At 36.8% G+C, this 21,087-nt stretch overlaps 1 protein-coding gene across 1 annotated transcript in view; it reads right to left on the reverse strand.

The window, feature by feature from the left end:
• The window catches only part of LOC108719176 (cadherin-7), a 125,099-nt gene that overhangs the window by 22,575 nt on the left and 81,437 nt on the right, over nt 1-21,087 (reverse strand). Inside the window, exons 4-7 of the mRNA XM_018267855.2 lie at nt 19,279-19,398; nt 15,935-16,102; nt 13,536-13,723; nt 3,229-3,482 (exon numbers count right to left, since the gene is read on the reverse strand). Of these exons, the coding sequence (XP_018123344.1) occupies nt 3,229-3,482; nt 13,536-13,723; nt 15,935-16,102; nt 19,279-19,398 (730 nt within the window). The remainder of the gene's footprint in view (nt 1-3,228; nt 3,483-13,535; nt 13,724-15,934; nt 16,103-19,278; nt 19,399-21,087) is intronic.

A 21,087-nucleotide genomic window follows, 5' to 3' on the forward strand; every position in this document is an offset into this window, starting at 1 on the left:
AAATCCTTCTGCGGATATTCAGCAATTGAATGTCAGATAATGTGCTTTCTGCCTGTGATATTAAACAATAACTTGGCTTTAAATTACATTTCAGATTTCACAATGGCTTTGTCACTTATAGAACTGCCAGTGTCATAAAATTATTACTGTAACAAATGTTCATAGAAGGGGTCTATCTCTGCCTTTCTCACTACAAGTGCTAACCTCCCTTTACAAATAGAGACTACAGCTAGTGCTTTTAAAAATGATCTGTGCATTAACCTGAAGGTGTTTTTTTTAGAATGCTTCTGTTTAGAATAAGGAAATATCATCTCTCGGCAATCTTAGAACTTGGAGTTTGAAAGTGCACTTTTTCCATAAAAGAAAATGATGAATGCAAATAACATATTTTCTCAAGTTTCCTTTTTATAGTCTGACATTACCAAAGATGTAAAGGGTTTTTTTCCATTTTTGTTTTAAGCAGTCAATTATTTTTAAACATCCGAATGCCTTTTTTATTTGCTAAACATTGTATACTGCAGTATATCAATTCTGGCAATGTGTTTTTCTAAGCTCTATTGAATTTTGTCATCAAACCAAATGCACAAGTTCAGAAAAGCATGTCTAATATTCTTTTAGAAAGATGGCAGAACCTTAAACCACGTTTTACAGTCTTATGGTTCATTTCTCTATACTTTTTAAATTGTGTAGGTGTGCTTGCATAGTGCTTTTTATCCACATGTGAAATATACATAAGATACAGCCTTAGACATTACTATAATTTTGGCAAGTCAAAAATTATATGAACTGGAGGCACTATACTAAAGAACCACATTCCAGTTTCTCGTCTATCCTGCAGCATAAAGCATACCTGGGGCTCCAATCTGAGGAGGGACATGCAGTACAGTCTGTTAAATAGGAACTGTTTGACATTGCATAATAGGGACTATTGAATCTAGAGTACACACAAAGCTAAGGCCATCGGCACAAATCTGAAGCATGCAATTTGTAAAGCAGTTGAGTGTTTTGTGTTCAAGCTTATCAATATGTTGCTTGCTTATTTTTTAACAAAGAAAAATAAAAGCTTCCTCACTGTGAAGACAAAAAAAAATTCTTGGCATAAAAATACATTTGGCAACAAGAAATGCAGCACTCAAAATAAGAGTAGTCTTTTATCACCTCTGAGCCAGTGAGCAAAGTGTAAAAACAAGCACTTCTGCTATTGTATAATTGCTGCAGCAGGGGCGATACAGCCCCCCTCTGCCGCTCCGCGCTTAAAAATCAGCATCAAAGGGGGGCAGCATTACTAGTGCATTGAATGCACTAGCGGAGCCAAATTCCTGGGTTAAAACTCAGATTTTCAGCTCTTAAAGTTACAAGAGGCGGCTTTTTGATGCCCCTTGTACCTGGCCACTTGCTGCCGTCTGAGGCAAGATTCTTACCTTGCCTCGTGGCAGGAGCGGCCCTGGCTGCAGGTCTCTGCTCTCCACTATAGCAGCACTGCAGCACTATATACATGAGGAGTGGGAAATGGGAGGCATAGTAATCCCTCCTCCTACCTACCCGTTTCTTTATTTCTTTTCTTTTCAAATTCTTTTTATTAAAATTTTACAATAAAACAAGTTGACTGTTTTACAGCATGTTAATATATGTGCAGTTTCATAGTCCAAATAAATAACATTCAGACTTTTACATGAACAATATATTGTTAACCATTTTGACCTGTTTCTCAATTATTTATTGTTGCTCGAACATATGAATTTTAAAATCCAGATGAGTTAATTAGTAAATACCATGTAAACCCCATCCGTTTCTTAACTTCTGTGTCATTCATAAGGATGTACAATGTAATTCTCCTACCGCACACCTGTAGTTCACCAATCCTGCAAGCTGGTGGTGCGTTCCTTCCGTTGACCCGGCCGGGTCCCTTAGCAACCAACGTGTAAAAGAAACGGATCCGCACACACACCGATTAGTGCAGTCGGGGATTATCCCCTTTTATTCAGCCACCAAACATCTGATGTTTGATGTTTGGTGGCTGAATAAAAGGGGATAATCCCCGACTGCACTAATCGGTGTGTGTGCGGATCCGTTTCTTTTACACGTTGATTCATAAGAATGTAGCAGAGGGCGCAGATCGCAAAAGGGCCCTGTCCTTACCCTATTGTGCCCCCTGATCCACATTGTGCAAAATGTTTTATCCTGCTAAGGCACAGACCAGGGGAAGACGCGTCTGCTCAATAAGCACAAGGGGCCCACTCTTATACCATGAATTCAGTTACCAACAAGTTGCTGACATATATACCTCAGATGTTACTGAAGCTATGATACAGGCAGCACCCTGTACCATGCTTTACTGAAATTTATCTCTTTATTACGTTTTCCTTAGACAATCGTACAATATTATAAAACCAGCATAGGTACCATTGGAAATGTGATGAGATCTTCAAAGTATTTTCCTTCTGCAAGCAATTCACCAAAGATACTCACTGGTTTTGTAATGAACACATGCAGATCAATCCACATTTTTCTACTCAGTCATTAGTGTTCACTTACACAAAACATGCATTGATCCGCCAGGAATTCAAGAGCCCCGGCCAGAAGTGAGCGACCTTGTATTCAAGGTAATATACTCTGGGAAGAAAGTTGTTGGTGTTTACTCAAAATAATCCTTGGGGAGACACTTAAAGGGAACTTTTCCAAATAAGGTCTTATATAATGTACCATTCTATATTCTGCCTGGTAACGAGTCTGATAACCTGGCTACTAGTTGCACAGCCATGAAAAAAAGAAATAACCTCAAATCTTATTATTGTCCCAATATTAGTTACCCTATTCCTTCAAAATTTCTATGTTTGGTTATATAATTGACATAAATAAGCCCCTTTGGCACATGGTATTTGTGCAAAATAAGACTGTTGATTCTAATATCTTATTTGTAGTTACTGAAAAAAACAGATACCAAATATAGATGTATGAAAACTACTTTCACATTTCCATAGCCCTTTAATTACTAGCAAGGAATGTTGCCTTTAATGCTGCCCAACCCCAGGATAACTTTGTTATATAATTATGTGATCATGTTATAATAGAATTCTAAGAAGACCCACTGCGAATGGGAGAAATTCGCCCATCATTGCTCAGTGTTAAAATCCATGCAACCCCACCCTAGAGAATGGAGTCACAAAAGGGTTAAACTACATAACGACAATGACAAATAAGACAAATAAGCACAACATATATAATTACCTCACTGGGCTATTGGCTGCATCTGGGTCATGTGCTGTTACTGTTCCTATACTAGTTCCTACTTTTGCTGCTTCAGACTCCACCATTGAATACAACCTTGAAGAGAACACAGGTGGTTCATCTACATCTTCCACGATAATTTTCACGGTTGTTGTATCCATAAAGGGACCTACTCCGAGAAACCGAGTATCCACATGTTTGTTTGATGCTTCTATCCTAAGGGTATAACTTATCTTTGATTCATAATCCAGCTCCTGTAAGAAAGCAAGTTTGATATGAATTTACTGATCTTTAAACAATATCTACAAATGTAATTTCCATTTCAGAGCATGGAGAATCTGTTTTTGTTAAGAAAATTGAATTACAGTACCAAGTACAGGTAAGAAAGGTTAGATAAACAACCAGCACATCATCCTTGTTTAACTAAGAACTGCATTGTACATTTAGCATTATACATTTATTTCAAGGCTATAGCATTTCATTTTTTTTTATATCATAAACAGAATTCATGTTTGTATGAGTTATTATGTTACAAACTCTGAATTGATGCACAGCATGAAGAAACACAATGGCATCATCTGTTTGGCTGCATTTTAATTCATTAAACAGTCTGGAATCTAAAATTAAAATGATCTGAAATATACTATACATTCACAAACCCACCCACCCTTACTTCAGTCTGATCCCTTTCCCTAATTATCTTTCTCTGTATTTTTCTCCCTATTTCTTCTTTTTCATGTGTCAGCTTCCTTCATTTTTCCTTGCTGTATATATCTCCCGAATGACTCAATTCTTTAATCTAAGGATAATATAAGCAGCAGCAAAGTCTCCAGAGGACTTCTGAGCTGTGAAGCTGAGTATTGTTAGTTCCTACACTATTTGGCCAAGTTTCGAATTTTCAATTTACTAAAATGCACAAAAGGTAATGGACCTGCAGGCCACATTACCACCAAGTTATTAACCATCCGTTTGTTTCTTTGAGTTTCTCATGAGTTAATCACAGTTCAAATGCAATAAAGGTATAAGATCAATTTTAGAATTCTGGAATGCTTGGGACCTTGGGTTTTCTGGATAGGGGATTTTTTTTAAATTTCTTCTTAATTTGGATCACCATACCTTGAAACATTTAAACATTAATTAAACCCAATTTTGACACCAATATGGATGCATGCAGCTTAGCTAAAATCAGGTACAGGTGTATTATTACAGAGAATAATTTTTTTTAAAAAAAAAAATTAGAATATTTACTTAAAATGGACTGTATGGAAATGACCTTCTGGTAATTCAGAACTTTCTGAAAATTGATTCTCAGGGGTGGTGTGGGAATAATGTACTGATACAATATTTTTTGGTAAGTGTTTTATAATACTTTGCCTTGTACAGTTTATAAACCTGCAGCTAGCAAAGTTGTGTATATTTTTGCTTAAATGACAAAGGATGTAGAGGTATTGAAAGTGACAGAGTAAGTGGTGAATGTTTAAAAGTGTGGAAAAATGTGGGTGTAAGTAATTTAAATTTGTAGGAAAACTTAACAATAATAGAACAAAGAGGTAAGCCAATGTAATGGCAGGGAACAGAGAAAGAATGTATGCGAGAGAAGATGTGAGAGGATGATGGCAAGAAATGCAGGGCACAAACCCACTAAAAACTCATGGGTTTAGTAAACAAGATAAGTTGGAAAAGGGTCCATAGTGAAATTCCGCCATCTCCGAATTTTAATTGCAAAACAGAGGCAACAATTTGCAGAGACGAAAAAGTCCCTGCAAGAAAAAATTCCCATTGGCTAATGCATTAGGACAAAAAGTCGTCAAGACTAAAAAAGTCAGCACAAAAAAACACCCACAGACTTTAAGTTAAGTGAGTGAGGAAAAAAAAGTTGTGAGCATAAAATATTGTCACGTGCGTCAAAAAAAAATTTTGGCTATTGACTTCAACGCTTTTTGCGAATTTTTCTGCAGTTTCTCAAATTTTTAGTGGCAAATCAAAACAGGACAGATTCGTTCATCACTACTTCAGAGCAAATAAAGAATGGTTGTCAGACATAATTACCACCATAAAAATATTATATATCAAAATTCAAAAACTTGGTCTGTACAGAATAAACTATGGAATCTACAACCGTCATCAAAAAAAGCTAGAGATAGCAAATAGCCCTAACCATATAAGTCAAATTAAAATGTATCTGCCAATTATCAATAGATGCATGCATCACTGTAGTAGACCAATAAAAGTTAATGACTTGGGACTATGATCTATCATATGATGCAAATGAGCCAAATTGATAGTAAATGATAACTCTAATGGTTACACCCTCCTGTAATGTAAATAATAATGATTATTAACACACACACACACACACACACAACATTTTATATTTTTAGGACCATATATTTGTAAAATTCCATCTATTCCATTATTTCTTTAATTAACCAACAGTATATCATCTAAAATACACAAGGTGAAGTCTAATATAGAAATCCTCAAACATGTATGCTCTGTAGGATTTCAATAAACATTTATGCACTGTAGGGTTTCGAACAATAGAAAAAATGTAAGTTGACTGTGTTTTCTAGCTCAAAACATTGAGTTCCATAAAAAGACAAGGACCTAAACCTGTTTGTTTGAGACCTAATGTGAGTTGTTGGCTCTTTATGGCTTTTAAGAGCTGTATGAATAGCACTAATGCACTACAGTATGGAGTATTTGTATGTGTTTTTATAGCTGTTTTTAACTAATGACTTTCAAGGGCCACTATTTTCAAATAACTGTTCCACAGCATGTTTAAGCCACTGTTGCCATCAATCAAACTATGTTGTATTTGTATTTTTAATAAAGTATGGTACATGGTGACATTTTATTTAGGAAAGCAATGTAACTATAAGCACAGGGGCTGCATGACAAGGGATACAAATGACCAGCAGCCAGATTACACTGGTTTATGTTTAGAGATTGGCAGAAGCAGATGTTGCAGTGATTTGGTGAGAAGGCAGGGAAAAGCTGGGCTGGGGTAGAGAAATAGAGGGATTTGATGTGAGGGGAAGAAACAGTTCACTTCCTTATCTTCTGAGCAGGTAGAAACATGAAGCAGAACTTTCACTGTAATATAATATTATTACAGTAGCTGTAGTATATACAGTACATATTGACTCCTCACCATACTGCTGGCTTTGGGGGTAGAATTATTTGGGCAGTTGCTTGTTAGTTTAGGTTTACTATATTTATATATTTAAGCTGATCACTTAGCTAACCTGCAGAATGCTAGCATTCATTTTTATTAAGCCTAGTTTTGATTCTCTGGGCAGAAAGCAGATGGTCACCTGGGGGCATTCAAGGAGTAAGGGTACAAGCAAGCGAGAAACTAATAGCCCCATCCCAGTCACAACCAGGTTATCAGTTGCTTCTTTCTATGGTTAGTTGTCACTAGTTGAGCCCTTATGAGCTAGGCTTGTGCGGCTGGAGGGAGGTCTTTACAGAGAATGGGCTGCTACAAAAACAGCATGGTAGAGTGGTTGGTTGACCTTACCCTCTGAGCCAGGCAGGTACGGCTGGAGGCAGGTCTCACAGTGTGGATGGGCAGCGACGGGACCAGCATGGCAAAGTGGTTGTTTGCAATCAACATGATACCCTTGTGGCGTGCACTCAACAGGTCAGCAGACATAGGTGAAGTAAAACAGATTTATTTTCAAAACATTTTCCCTAACGTGTTTTGTGTGATCCCACACATACTCATAAGCCTATAAGTATGTGGGGGATCAAACAAAATGCGTTAGGGAAAATGTTTGGAAAATAAATCTGTTTTACTTCACCGCTGTCTGCTGATCTGTTGAGTGCACGCCACATGGGTATCGTGTCGATTGTGAAAGTCTTCCAAAGCTGTGTGTTCGGGGTGTTGCACCTGGGCCAGAGACCAGGAGCAATGAGTAACCGTTATACCATGAATGCATATTTAAATATCCTGATTTAAGCAAGAGGTTCGGGGAATTTGCACCCGGACCCACCTGGTGCAAGGGTAATCGTAGCAAAAATTAAGCCTGCACATTATTACTAATAATACTGGAAGGTGAAAGGATTTGAGCACTTCCTTAAGTGTATTTTAAAGTGGTTGTTTGACCTTACTCGCTGAGCCAGACTTGTACAACTGGAAGGAGGGTTTCTACTGAGTGGATGGGCTGCTATGGAAGCAGCACTTTAGAGTGACCGGTTGGCCTTACCCTGGGAGCTGGGCTCTCTGAGCTGGGTCTCCACAGTGTGTATTGGTAACTATGGGACCAACATGGCAAAGTGGTTGGTTGACCTTACCCTCTGAGCCAGGCAGGTACTGCTGGAGGGGGGGGGTCTCTACTGAGCGGATAGGCTGCTATAGAAGCAGCATAGTTGAGTGGCCAGTTGACTTTACCCTCTGAGCCAGGCATGCACAGCTGGAGGGGGTCCTTACAGAGCTGTTGGGCTGCTACAGAAGAAGCATGGTAAGTGGTGGTTGACCTTACCATCAGAGTTGGGCAGGGGCAGCTGAGGGCCCTAAGAGCAGATGGGCAGGCAGATGGGCAGGCTGACCTGCACTCCTTTGTTATTAAAATAGGAGGAGCGATTGCTGATGTGTATAAGCCTGGTGGCAGTATCCATTATGGCCTGGAGAGGTGACAGTATATATATATATATGAATTGCACGTGGTACCGGCACTCTCAGGGTTTGCATGCAAACCCTGAGAGTGCCGGTACCACGTGCAATTTCTGTTTATTTTTCAACCAGAGCACCCAGGTATTTTTGTGTATTTTAAGGTGTGCAGCTTGTACCCACCTTTCCCATATATATATATATATATATATATATATATATATATATATATATATATATATATATATATATATATATATATATATATATATATATATATATATATATACAGTCATATAAAAAAGTTTGGGAATCCCTCTCAGCCTGCACAATAATTTACTCCACTTTCAACAAAAAAGATAACAGTGGCATGTATTTCACTTCCCAGGAACATCTGAGTACTGGAGTGTATTCTGAACAAAGATTTTTAGTGAAGCAGTATTCAGTTGTATGAAATTACATCAAATGTGAAAAACTGGCTGTGCAAAAATGTGGGTACCGCTGTAATGTAATTTGAATGCACGATATTGCTTATCACTGATTACTGGCAACACCAAATTGGTTGGATTAGCTTGTTAAGCCTTGAACTTCATAGGCAGGTGTGTCCAATCACAAGAAAAGGTATTTAAGGTGACCAATTGCAAGTTGTGCTTCTGTTTGACTTTCCTTTGAAGAGTGACATGATGGGATACTCAAAACAACTCTCAAAAGATCTAAAACCAAGGATTGTTCAGTATCATGATTTAGTGGAAGTCTACAAAAAACTCAGAGGTTCAAATTGTCAGAATCAACTGTAAGCAATGTAATAAGGAAATAGAAGGCCACAGGCACAGTTGGTATAAAACCCAGGTCTGGCAGGCCAAGAAAAATACAGGAGTGGCATATGCCGAGAATTGTGAAAATGGTTACAGACAACCCAAAGATCACCTCAAAAGACCTGCAAGAACATCTTGCTGCAGATGGTGTATCTGTACATCATTCTACAATTCAATGCAATTTGCACAAAGAACATCTGTATGGCAGGGTGATGAGAAAGAAGCCCTTTCTGCACTCACGCCACAAACAGAGTCTCTTGTTGTATGCAAAAGCTCTTTTAGACAAGCCACAGTCATTTTGGAACAAAGTGCTTTGGACTGATGAGACAAAACTTGTGTTATTTGGTCATAACAAACAGTGCTAAGAAGAACACCTAATTCCAATAAAAACACCTGCTACCTACTGTCAAATTTGGTGAAGGTTCCATCATGCTGTGGGGCTGTGTGGCTAGTTCAGGGACTGGGTACCTTGTTAAAGTCGAGGGTTGGATGAATTCAACCAAATATCAACACATTATTCAGGATTATGTTCAAGCATCAGTCACAAAGTTGAAGTTACACAGGGGTTGGATATTCCAACAAGACAATGACCCTAAACACACTTGGAAATCTACAAAGGCATTTATGTAGAAGAAGTACAATATTCTGGAATGGCCGTCACAGTCCCCCGACTTGTATATCATTGAAAATCTATGGGATGATCTGAAGCAGGCTGTCCATGCTCGGCAGCCATCAAATTTAACTGAACTGAATAGATTTTGTATGGACGAATAGTTAAAAATACCACCATCCAGAATCCAGACACTCATCAAAAGCTATAGGAGGTGTCTAGAGGCTGTTACATTTGCAAAAGGAGGCTCAACTAAGTATTGATGTAACATCTCTGTTGTGGTGCCCTATGCACCTATCTAATTTTGTTATGATGCATATTGTATATTTTCTGTTAATCCAATAAACTTTATGTTTCCATAAGGCATGCATAAGGCATGTGTTTCCATAAGGCATGTTATATATTAAAAGGAAGTTGCTACTTTGAAAGCTCAGCCAATGATAAACAAAACTCCAAAGAATTAAGAGGGGTTCCCAAACTTTTTCATATGACTGTATATATATATTCCATAAGGCTAATGGACAATTTTATTCCATCCTGATTTACAGAAGGTGTGATACAAAAGAAATGTTTTGGATTTGTGAATATTTAATTTTCATTAGGAGAGGGAGAAAGGAGGTTCTCTCCTGTGAGTGCACGGTGGGTTGATTGATATAGACACTACAACTGCTTGTGCTGGGTGACAGCCTGCTTGGATTTCCTATCATCAAGACACTTCAGGGCTTTTGAACTTTTCTCATGGTAGGAGATGCAGCTCCTGCTATTAGGAGGCTTGGCGGCCATCCTCTCTGTAGGTAGAGGCAGCCTAACATATCTTTTAACATTTTCAGTAGTTTACCTCAGTAAATATGTATTAATCTTATGCAATATCAAAGCATAAAAAGTACATTCATCATGTTGTTGGGGGGGGGTACATTAAATTAATGAAGCTCCTATGATTGTGAATTGCAGCTAGTATTTGCCCTAAGCAACATTTAACATCTGAGCATTATATTATATAGAACACACATAGCTTGATGGCACATTTTGATTAAAAATATTAAATAATTGCTTAGGAATGCCTTGAGTCAAATAAAACACTGACTTACAAAATGTAAAGTAAAAAAGGCCAATAAAATATGCGTTTTTTTATGTTTGTGACCTTTATTGCTGCATTTTACTACTGAAATCTCAATAATTCAAAATGTTTCTATCTGTCTAGGGCATAATAATACATCCTAAGTTACGAATGGTTATACAAAACTTTTAACTAGATGTAATTTTCGTTTTCTTGGATCCCTATGTCTATATGATATAAAATTGGCTGCTAAATATTTTGTAAAAAAAAAAAATCAATAAAATAGCTAAGTAACCGTTTACACTTTCTTAAAAAGAAAAAAACACCATCTACAAGTTGCCTCAGAAGGGGTGAAAAAAAATTCCCCAAGATTGGTCCAGTAACTCACTAATTGATACTCTTTAGTTGATATTAGTGATAGGGGAATCTATGTGACAAATTGAAGTCAATGGGCATCAAAATTATATAGACGTGCGTCAATTTCGAAATTTTTATAAGCGTGACTATTTGGTTTAAATGCATTAAAGTCAATAGGCATCAGAATAATTTTGACCCACAACAATATTTATTAGCGCCACTATTTTAATGCAGCAGATTTTTCCAGGCGAAATGTCGCCACAGTTTCACTAATGAATTTGCTTGCTGCAAAACGTGGGAGTTCACCACAAATTTGTGTCTGGGGAATTAAATTGGTAATGGAGCTGGCTCTCGCACACCCTTTAATTAAATCAGTGAAACAGTGAAGTCTGGCGCACTAAGGTAGAGGCTCGGCCACTTCAATTCCAATATCTGGCAAAAAAAGTCACACAGGCTGCTGCAAGCAAAGGACTTTGATCCTTTTGGACTTGTTTTCATCACTTGAGTTTTATTGTTAGATTTGCACCAATCGTTGTAATTGTATGGCTTTATATACTCTATTGCACTAATTACCATATGCTTGACAAAGGGGTGTGAACGCGAAACGTTGCACTGCACTTCTGCATTAAACATGCAAGTTGTTCCTTGCTTGCAGCAGCATGTGTGCCTTTGGATTTTTTTGCCAGATATGGGGAATTTATCAATTCTTAGTTGATAAAAAGCACCCATTTCTTTCATAAAGCTATCTACAGTATCTGCCAGTACAACTTCTTCATGAAGAGAATTCCACAACTTCAAAGCTCTCACAGTAAAAAAAATGTTTGTACCTTAAATGGATATTGTCATAGGAAAAAAATATTTTTTCAAAATGCATCAGTTAATAGTGCTGCTCATGCAGAATTATGCACTGAAATCCCATTCTCAAATGAGAAAACTGATTTTTTTATACATAATTTTGAAATCTGACATGGGGTTAGACATATTGTCAGTTTCCCAGCTGCCCCAGTCATGTGACTTGTGCTATGATAAGCTTAAGTCACTCTTTACTGCAGTACAGCAGTCACTCCCCCAGCAGCCCATCAGCAGAATAATGGGGATGTAACCAGATAGCAGCTCCTTGACACAAAATAACAGCTCCCTGGAAGATTGGAGAACAACACTCAATGGTAAAACCCAGGTTCCCATTCATTTACATTGAGTAGAAGAAATAACAGCCTGCCAGAAAGCAGTTCTATCCTAAAGTGTTTGCTCTTTCTAAAAGCACATGACTAGGCAAAATGGCCTGAGATAGCTGCCTACACACCAATATTACAACTAAAAAAATTACACTTGCTGGTTAAGGAATGAAATTTTACATGGTAGAGTGAATTATTTGCAGTAATGCACCGCACTGTATATTTAATATGGAGCCTAAACAGTGACCCTATCCTCATGATTCTATATCACTTTTAATACTGTTGAATGGTATTGCTTGCAGTTGCTACAGCAAAGTTTTTTATTCACAGGCACCTCAAAGACCTTCTCCATCAAGGATTTACCACATATATTTAAACTGGGCATATTTTTTTATATTACTATAATAAAATATAGCAAACATCTGAGAACACTGATATCATCTAGCACAACAAATACAAGTGTCACGTTCGGTATCCCAAAACCCAGAACTGAGTTTAATTCATGTTTAAATTTTACTTTGGTAGAATTAAGGTATGAAGATCCAAATTACGGAAAGAGATTCAGAATACCCCAGGTCCCCCGGATTCTGGATAACAGGTCTTATACATGTATGTCTATAGTATGTATGTATATAGTGCATATGGGTTGAGCAGCAGATCTTCAACTGGCTTCTGCTCTTTGTCTATATGAGGTATATAAGGTTCCGGTCATGGCTCACACTTCTGCCTATAACCAAACAAAACCAACAGGACACGTGCGCCAAATTTTAGAGAAGCCACTATGGGTGTCCCCGCAAGGAGAGCGGCCCCACCGCTGCACTAGATTACCAGGTACTGTTACATTAAGGCACGAAAATATACATTCACATGTATGTAATCAAATCAATTTATAATGCCTTATACTTTGGCGAGTCACACTTGTGTAGACATAGCACAAACTAATATTCCAAAATACATTTTTAACCTGATAATTATATTCCATAGTATTTTTCATAGATATTTTTATTTCTGGATGTCATCATGACTTTACAAACCAATATTTTAATGTCTGTTCTTAATCAAAAATTGGTATAGATTCTTATTTTTTTTTTTTCAAAGGAAAGACATTATTATTCTAGGAATAGTTCATGTAGCTATTTGATATGTTAGGGATTATAGTTGATCATATAGACAAAGAGCAGAAGCCAGTGGAAGATCTGCTGCTCAACCCATATGTACTAAATACATACATACTATAGGCATACATGTATAAGACCTGTTATCCAGAATGCTTGGGACCTGGGGTATTCTGAATAATGGATCTTTCCGTAATTTGGATCTTCATACCTCAATTCTACCAAAGTGAGATTTAAACATGAATTAAACCCAAAAAATCGATTTGCCGTGAATAAGGATTAATTATATCTTTCGGGTCAAGTACAGGGCACTATTTTAGTATTACAGAGAAAAAAGAAATACTTTTTTAAAAATTTGGATTATTTGGTGAAATGGAGTCTGTGAAAGATGACCTTTCCCTTATTCTGAGCATTCTGGATACCGGATTTCTGGATAACGGATCCCAAACCTGTACTATAGAATTTTCAATTTAAATTAAAAAAAATATTTAGCTTCTTTGTGATTTTAATTCATACATTGGATAATAATATAAATATACATTGTAATTCATGCCAAAACATACTTTTTCAGTGATAACAATGCCTTCCTGGGTGTCTTTATCTACTGTAATTTTAAACATGCCATCAACATCACCATCTAATATCTTATATTCCATTTCTGCATTGACCCCTGTATCAGCATCATCTGCTTTTATTTTAGCAACTGTTGAACCAACAGGTAAAGATTCTGGAACATAATATTGATCAGATCCTGAAAAAAAGAAAAAGAAACAGTTATTATGCTTTATGTTATGCTTTTTTTTTGCTATTGAATTGTCATATAATTAAGTAAAGTAAAGAATTCAAATGTAGCACTAACTATGCAGGATAATCAGGAAAAATATTTAGGAAGTTCAATGAAGTTCATAATGACCTGACTGTACAGTACAGGTGCAGTCAAGATGTAACATGAGAGGAGTGTTTGATAAATCCCAAGTTGAACCAAAACAAAGCAAACTAGTTTTGGGTCAATTACAGGAAGGAAAGATGCAGCTTGACCTGCATCATAGTCAAATCACCCAACTTCATTAGAAGTACACAGGGGCTGCACTCTGCACCTCTGTGGTTTATATTGGCATGTTAAAAAGCCACAAGAAACAACTAATTTCCTGTACCAAGGACAAATTCAAGTTTAAAGATATTAGCAAGCTAATTAGATCTTCCAAACTGATCTTTCAAACTATAATTGTGTCCTGCCAGAAAGCTAAAAGAACTACACTAAGCAGATTAAAGAAATGTATGTGTAATAGGATTTATTATAACATTATGCAACAAACCAAGTACTATGAATAAATAAGAAAAAAATAGTTAAAACAGTCTAATGGTAAATTTAGGTAAGTATTTTCTAACTGATGGTATTATTGTCATTTATCCCCCCCAAAATTGTTTCCCCAATGGCTGTATGCGCTCATAGAACCTGAACTCCAGTTGGAGGAAACAATAATTGTTCATTGAAAGGAAGCTCCCAGTGTGAGCGGCCATTGTGGCACAGAGAGTTTGTGGCAAAGCTTTCTCTCATTATATGTATGTATGTGATGTCACATATATGCACAAAACAAGCGTGTCAGGAGACGCTCTTATTATGCACATACACCCTAAATATATTGATTGAATCTATTGTAAACTCTAATCTCACATTTTGATAAATCTTATTTTAAGTGTGTTGGAGGAAACAAACACACCTGTAGGCCCATTTATAAGGTCACATTTTAGTGGTATTAGAGCTTTTTGAAACCACAAATAAACAAATTTTCTCAAAATCCACAAATTCCATGAAAATTACTGAAAGATCCAAATATAAAAAAGTATTTAAAAGTTTTTTAGACAACTACTAGCAAACAAACTTCCAAAAACCTCCAAGGGGCAAAATTATTAATGTTCGAATGGTAAATTCGAATTTGAATTTTCGATATTTTGTCAAAACTCACAAATTCAAGTTGGGAAGAATCGAAACAGAAAAACTCGATTTGAGTTCCGGCGAATTCAAATTTTATTCGAAATTTGTTCTAATTCCAATTTGATCGAATTATAGATGTTTGAGGTTTTTCTGAAATAAGATACCATTTGAGTTAATTTGACCTTTAATAAATATGGCCCTAAAAGTCTGTATGGCTAAAAAAAAGGTCCAGTAAGATCAGCGCAGCTCCCATTCACTACTATGGAACCTCGAATACTTTTACTTGCCTAAAACATTACCTTTGTATTAAACTTAATAGTGGGTTTTCCACTTTAAAAAATCTCAAATTTTTAGTGGTTAAGAGAAATAAAAAAACTTTTTATTTATTCATTTGCATTATTATCATAAATATTGTGCCGTCTCCTATTGATTCCCTAGTTTGTCATCAGTTATCTGGTTCACAGGGTTTAAAGGAGAAGGAATAGCATTTTTTCAATTGGGGTGCCGAAAATTAGGCATCCCCTAGTGGCTATTTTTACTTACCTGACACCCAGGCCAGTGCTCCAATCAGCCGAAAACTGCTCCGGGTCACGATTTTCTAGCGTGCACAACGGAGAGATCCTCTTCCTGCTTCATCATTTTTCGAATTACCTGGGGCAGACGCATGCACAGTAGAGCGAAATAGCCGGCTTTCTGCTCTACTGCGCATGGGAAACTGCGAGAAGACCCAAAGAAGCAGGAAGAGGATCTCTCCATGTTGGTCGCTGCTGCTAGGAGCACCGGCCGGGGTGTCAGGTAAGTAAAAGTAGTCACTTGGGGGTGCCTAACTTTTGGCACCCCCAAGTGTAAAATGCTATTCCTTCTCCTTTAAATACCTACTTCAGAACAAAAATGTTATAATCATGAAGACCAGTCATACACAGTCTATATCAATCTAAAAGTAAAGTTGAACCTCTAATTTAAAATAATGTTATTGTATGTTGTACTAAAGAAATACCAGTATGTTAAGTAAGTAAAAAGCCTTACTACGAGGAAATCTTGGCGGATTGTCATTGACGTCAGTAAGTGTTACTGTTACAGAAGTTGTTCCAGTTAATCCTCCCATTTGTCCCACCATGTCCTTTGCTTGTATTACAAGCAGATACTGATCTTTGGCTTCTCTGTCCATATGAGGTAAAGCAGTTCGAATAATGCCTACAGAACAGTAGAATGCATTTTTTTATTATTGTAAGAAATTGTACAAACAACCAAATAAATTACTATTCATATAGTGGTATTAAAAAGGTTTTTTTGTCATTTGGTCAACAGCAATCACAAAAATTTAGATATTCTTGCATTTGTACAGAGAACTGAATGAAAACTAGACATGATAGTATTATAGGTGCACTACTTTGAGCTTTGGTTTGTGGATTGTTCAGATGATAAAACTATATGTGTAAATTCCTGTGTAAAAATGTGTACTTTTGCACAAAGTTTATTTAAACAAGATGCCATGGAATGCCCGTTGATCAGTCATCTATTTTTGGAAGGGAGCAGACATCACCCACTGTATTATTTGTAGGGTAGGTAGTCAAAGAGCAGTCCCCCAGGCAGTATGTAGTAAAAAGGTCTTTACTGAAGTACAGATTTGCGTGTTTCGAGTTCTCACAACTCCTAATCATAGGCTGTGTTGTGAGTTTGTGAGAACACAAAACGTGTAATGCTGTAATCCACATCTGTATTTCAATAAAGACCTTTTTACTACATACTGCCTGGAGGACTGCTCTCCTTCCCTACAAACAATACAGTGATGTCTGCTGCCTTTTGCTGAAGGCTCGGGGCAAAGTACCTGGCCTCCTCATACACGTGGTGAGTCTGTTTAAAAGAAATGTTTTGGTGATATTTTTGAAGGATTAAATTTGGGCAGGCCATTTTCACTTCCATCATACTTTACTTTTATTATAATTAGCCTTGGAGTGTTCCCATAACCCTTTTGTATTTTCATATCTAATGTAACTACTTTTGCACAGTCCAGAGAATAGTTACTATTTTGGCCCCACCCTGTCATATTAAATAAATGATCTAAGAGGCAATTAAATGACTACTTAACATATTTGCTCTCTAATATACTGTATGCATAGTCTATGTTTTATTTTTTACAACAGAACAATACTATGCATGTTACTTCACCTAGTAACCACAAAAGTAGAGCCTTTTTATAACTTTTTATAAACTGGCAAAATGTAGAAACTAATTGGATAACACTATGTTATCACAGTAAAGTTACTGGCTTTAACTAATTTGGGGTTTTAATTGTTTACTGAAGATACCACAAGAAAAGTGGCATTATTCAGAGAAATATGACTCATAGTTTAAATGATTTTGTAGAAATGACAACTTTTCTTTGGTATGTGAAAAGTTGAATGTAATGAGGCAAATTTCCTTGCCAGCAATTTGTTATATTCAATGTGACTTTCAACATAAAAATATTTTAGAATTTCTTATGACAAATCTTGAATAACTTTACATTTAGAACAGTTCGCTTGCTCAGATATAAATTCTGAAGTGTTACTTCTTACTGGACTAACAAACACATTTTAAATGCATGAAACTGCTCAATACTGATTACTGGCAACAACAAATTGGTTGGATTAGCTCGTTAGGCCTTGAACTTCATAGGCAGGTGTGTCCAATCATGAAAAAAGGTATTTTATGTGGCCAATTGCAAGTTGTGCTTCTGTTTGATTCTCCTCTGAAGAGTGACATCATGGGATAGTCAAAACAACTCTCAAAAGATCTAAAACCAAGGATTGTTCAGTATCATGGTTAAGTGGAAGGCTACAAAAAACTATCTCAGAGGTATCTCAACTGTAAGGAATGGAATCATGAAATGGAAGGCCACAGGAACAGTTGCTGTAAAACCCAGGTCTGGCAGGCAAGTAAAAATACAGGAGCGGCATACTGTATATGGAGGATTGAGATAATAGTTACAGACAACCCAAAGACCTGTAACAACATTTTGCTGCAGATGATGTATCTGTACAACGTTCTACAATTCAGCGCAATTTGCACAAAGAACATCTGTATGGCAGGGTGATGAGAAAGAAGCCCTTTCTGCATTCACACCACAAACAGAGTCGCTTGTTGTATGCAAAAGTTAATTTAGACAAGCCATAGTCATTCTGGAACAAAGTGCTTTGCATGGAGGAAGAAGAACACCGCATTCCAAAAAAAAACACCTGCTACCTACTGTCAAATTTGGTGGGGGTTCCATCATGTTGTGGGGCTGTGTGGCTAGTTCAGGGACTGGGGACCTAGTTAAAGTCGAGGGTCGGATGAATTCAACCCAATATCAACAAATTCTTCAGGATAATGTTCAAGCATCAGTCACAAAGTTGAAGTTACGCAGGGGTTGGATATTCCAACAAGACAATGACCCTAAACACATTTTGAAATCTACAAAGGCATTTATTCAGAGGGAGAAGTACAATATTCTGGAATGGCCGTCACAGCCCCCCTACTTGGATATCATCAAAAATCTATGGGTTGATTTGAAGCAGGCTGTCCATGCTCGGCAGCCATCAAATTTAACTGAACTGGAGAGATTTTGTATGGACAAATGGTCAAAAATACCGCCATCCAGAATCTCACACTCATACTCATCAAAGGCTATAGGAGGCGTCTAGAGGCTGCAAAAGAAGGCTCAACTAAAGTATTGATGTAATATCTCTGTTGGGGTGCCCTAATTAATGCACCTGTCTAATTTTGTTATGATGCATATTGCATATTTTCTGTTAATCCAATAAACTTTATGTCGCTGCTGAAATACTATTGTTTCCATAAGGCATGTTATGTATTAAAAGGAAGTTGCTACTTTGAAAGCTCAGTCAATGATAAACAAAACTCCAAAGATTTAAGAGGGGTTCCCAAACTTTTTCATATGATTGTATATATCAGGCAATACAAATAAGGCAGACAGGCTCACAGGTGGTAGTCATTTTAAAAGCAGGGGTCTCGAACAATCTTTGCTTTGGTCCAAATCACAAAGGAATCATCATTAAATTATATGTTATAGTGCTTTATATAATAGTTACATATATACAAACAAAAATAAATTGACTGTACTGACATTTAGCAAATAAATACACATCTATTCAGCTAATCGACATTTGCTCAATGCTATATTTTAACATAACATCTGGTTATTTTGTATATACTGTTTATCATTACATCAAACAACAGACAAATATAGTAAATGATTCCAATTGTATGTGATGAATGTATAGAAATATGTTAATTAATCTTTATATAAGGCAAAAGGTATACAGACTAAACAAACCTAATATGGTTTACCAATAATGTAAAATAAAAATTTTTTTGGTGAAACTTACCAGTCTTTGGCTCCACGGAAAAATAGGGCTGACCTTGAACAATGCTGTAGGAAACTCTGGCACTACTCCCGTATGTAGGATCATCTGCATCTGTTGCTGTAACTTGTAGCACCGATGTTCCTTAAAAAAATGTTACACATATTGCGTTAATAACAATCAACAAGTCATTATAATCAATTTGTGGGCCAACGATGGAGGCCTAGTTTTCCAATATGATTTCAGAATATAACAGTGAGCTATTTTTATTTTTTTGTGATATAAACAAAGAGGAAAATTTATGTAAAAAGTGATGTTATTATACATCACCACTTTAAAATCAAGCTGTGTCTTTTAAAATCACACAGGGACACAGATTTATCAAATACTACATCATTAGAATTGTTTTCTAAACACAAAAAAACTTGAATACTCAAAAATCTCAAATGTGCTCATTTATTAAAAAACATGAAAAACTCAAACTCTGTGAAATCACATCATTTTCAATGATTGTGCCAAATTTCAAACTAATCTCAAAAACACAAATTGAAACTTCTACTGAATTCTACAAGATGCCACATTTTTATATTCACTTTGCACTTAATATATTTTGAAAACTTAAGTAAAAATAATTGATAAAAAGCTAAGGGGCCCATTTACATAGTTCGAGTGAAGAATAGAGGAAAAATAGTTCGAATTTCGAATGGTTTTTTTGACTACTTCGACCATCGAATGGGCTACTTCGACCTTCGAATCGAATGATTCGAACTAAAAATCATTTGACTGTTCGACTATTCGACCATTCGATAGTGGAAGTGCTGTCTCTTTAAAAAAAACTTCGACCCCCTAGTTCGCCACCTAAAACCTACCGAGGCCAATGTTAGCCTATGGGGATTGTCCCCATAAGCTTCCTAACAATTTTCTGATCGAAGGATAATCGTTCGATCGATGGATTCGATTCGAAGGATTTAATCGTTCAATCGAATGATTATTCCTTCAATCGAAGAAATTGCGCTAAATCCTTCGACTTCGATATTCGAAGTCAAAGGATTTCAATTCGGCAGTCGAATATCGAGGGTTAATCAACCCTCGATATTCGACCCTAGGTAAATTTGCCCCTAAATGTTGACAAAACTGCCTATTAGTCCTAAAGCTGACTAATTTCGGCAAGTTTGCAGTTCAATGTAAAATTGAGTTGTTAGCTTGAAAACTTGATAGCTATATAATACTGGTATTAAAGGGCAAAATAACTCCCTTTTGACATGAGCTTATTTAGTTGGGCTTATGTAAAAAAAGGTGCATACAAAGCTGTACTTCCAAAATAAACATGTACATATATAGTTTACACAGGCATATATGATTCCACGAATTGAAGGAAGGAAACCAGGAAAGGCTACCTCTGAGTCTTAGGAACTATTTTCCAACCCCCATAGCCTCCTAAAGTCATTCAGCCCCTCTAGGAAAAAGCATGCACACATTACATTGTATCTCATCAACCTTTAGCACCAGTTTTTCAAACTTAAACAATGTAAATACTGTAAGTTCAGCGGCAGTGAGGAACGCTAACGTTTTTATACTGGTAAAATATGAATCCCAACTCCATGGTCCAATTGTTGATCTACTGGGTACAACTTTGTAAAGGTGGTCATACATGGAGAGATCCGCTCGTTTGGCGATGTCGTCATACGAGCGGATCTCCCTCCGATATGCCCACCTTGAGGTGGGCAATATTGGCTGATCCGATCGTGGGCCCTAGGGCCCAACGATCGGACCCTAACGATGCCCAAACGGGTGGTTGGATCACGGGACCGCATCAACGAATAGATGCGGCCG

The sequence above is a fragment of the Xenopus laevis genome, chromosome 6L (genome assembly GCF_017654675.1).
Source record: "Xenopus laevis strain J_2021 chromosome 6L, Xenopus_laevis_v10.1, whole genome shotgun sequence".
Lineage (NCBI taxonomy): Eukaryota > Metazoa > Chordata > Amphibia > Anura > Pipidae > Xenopus > Xenopus laevis.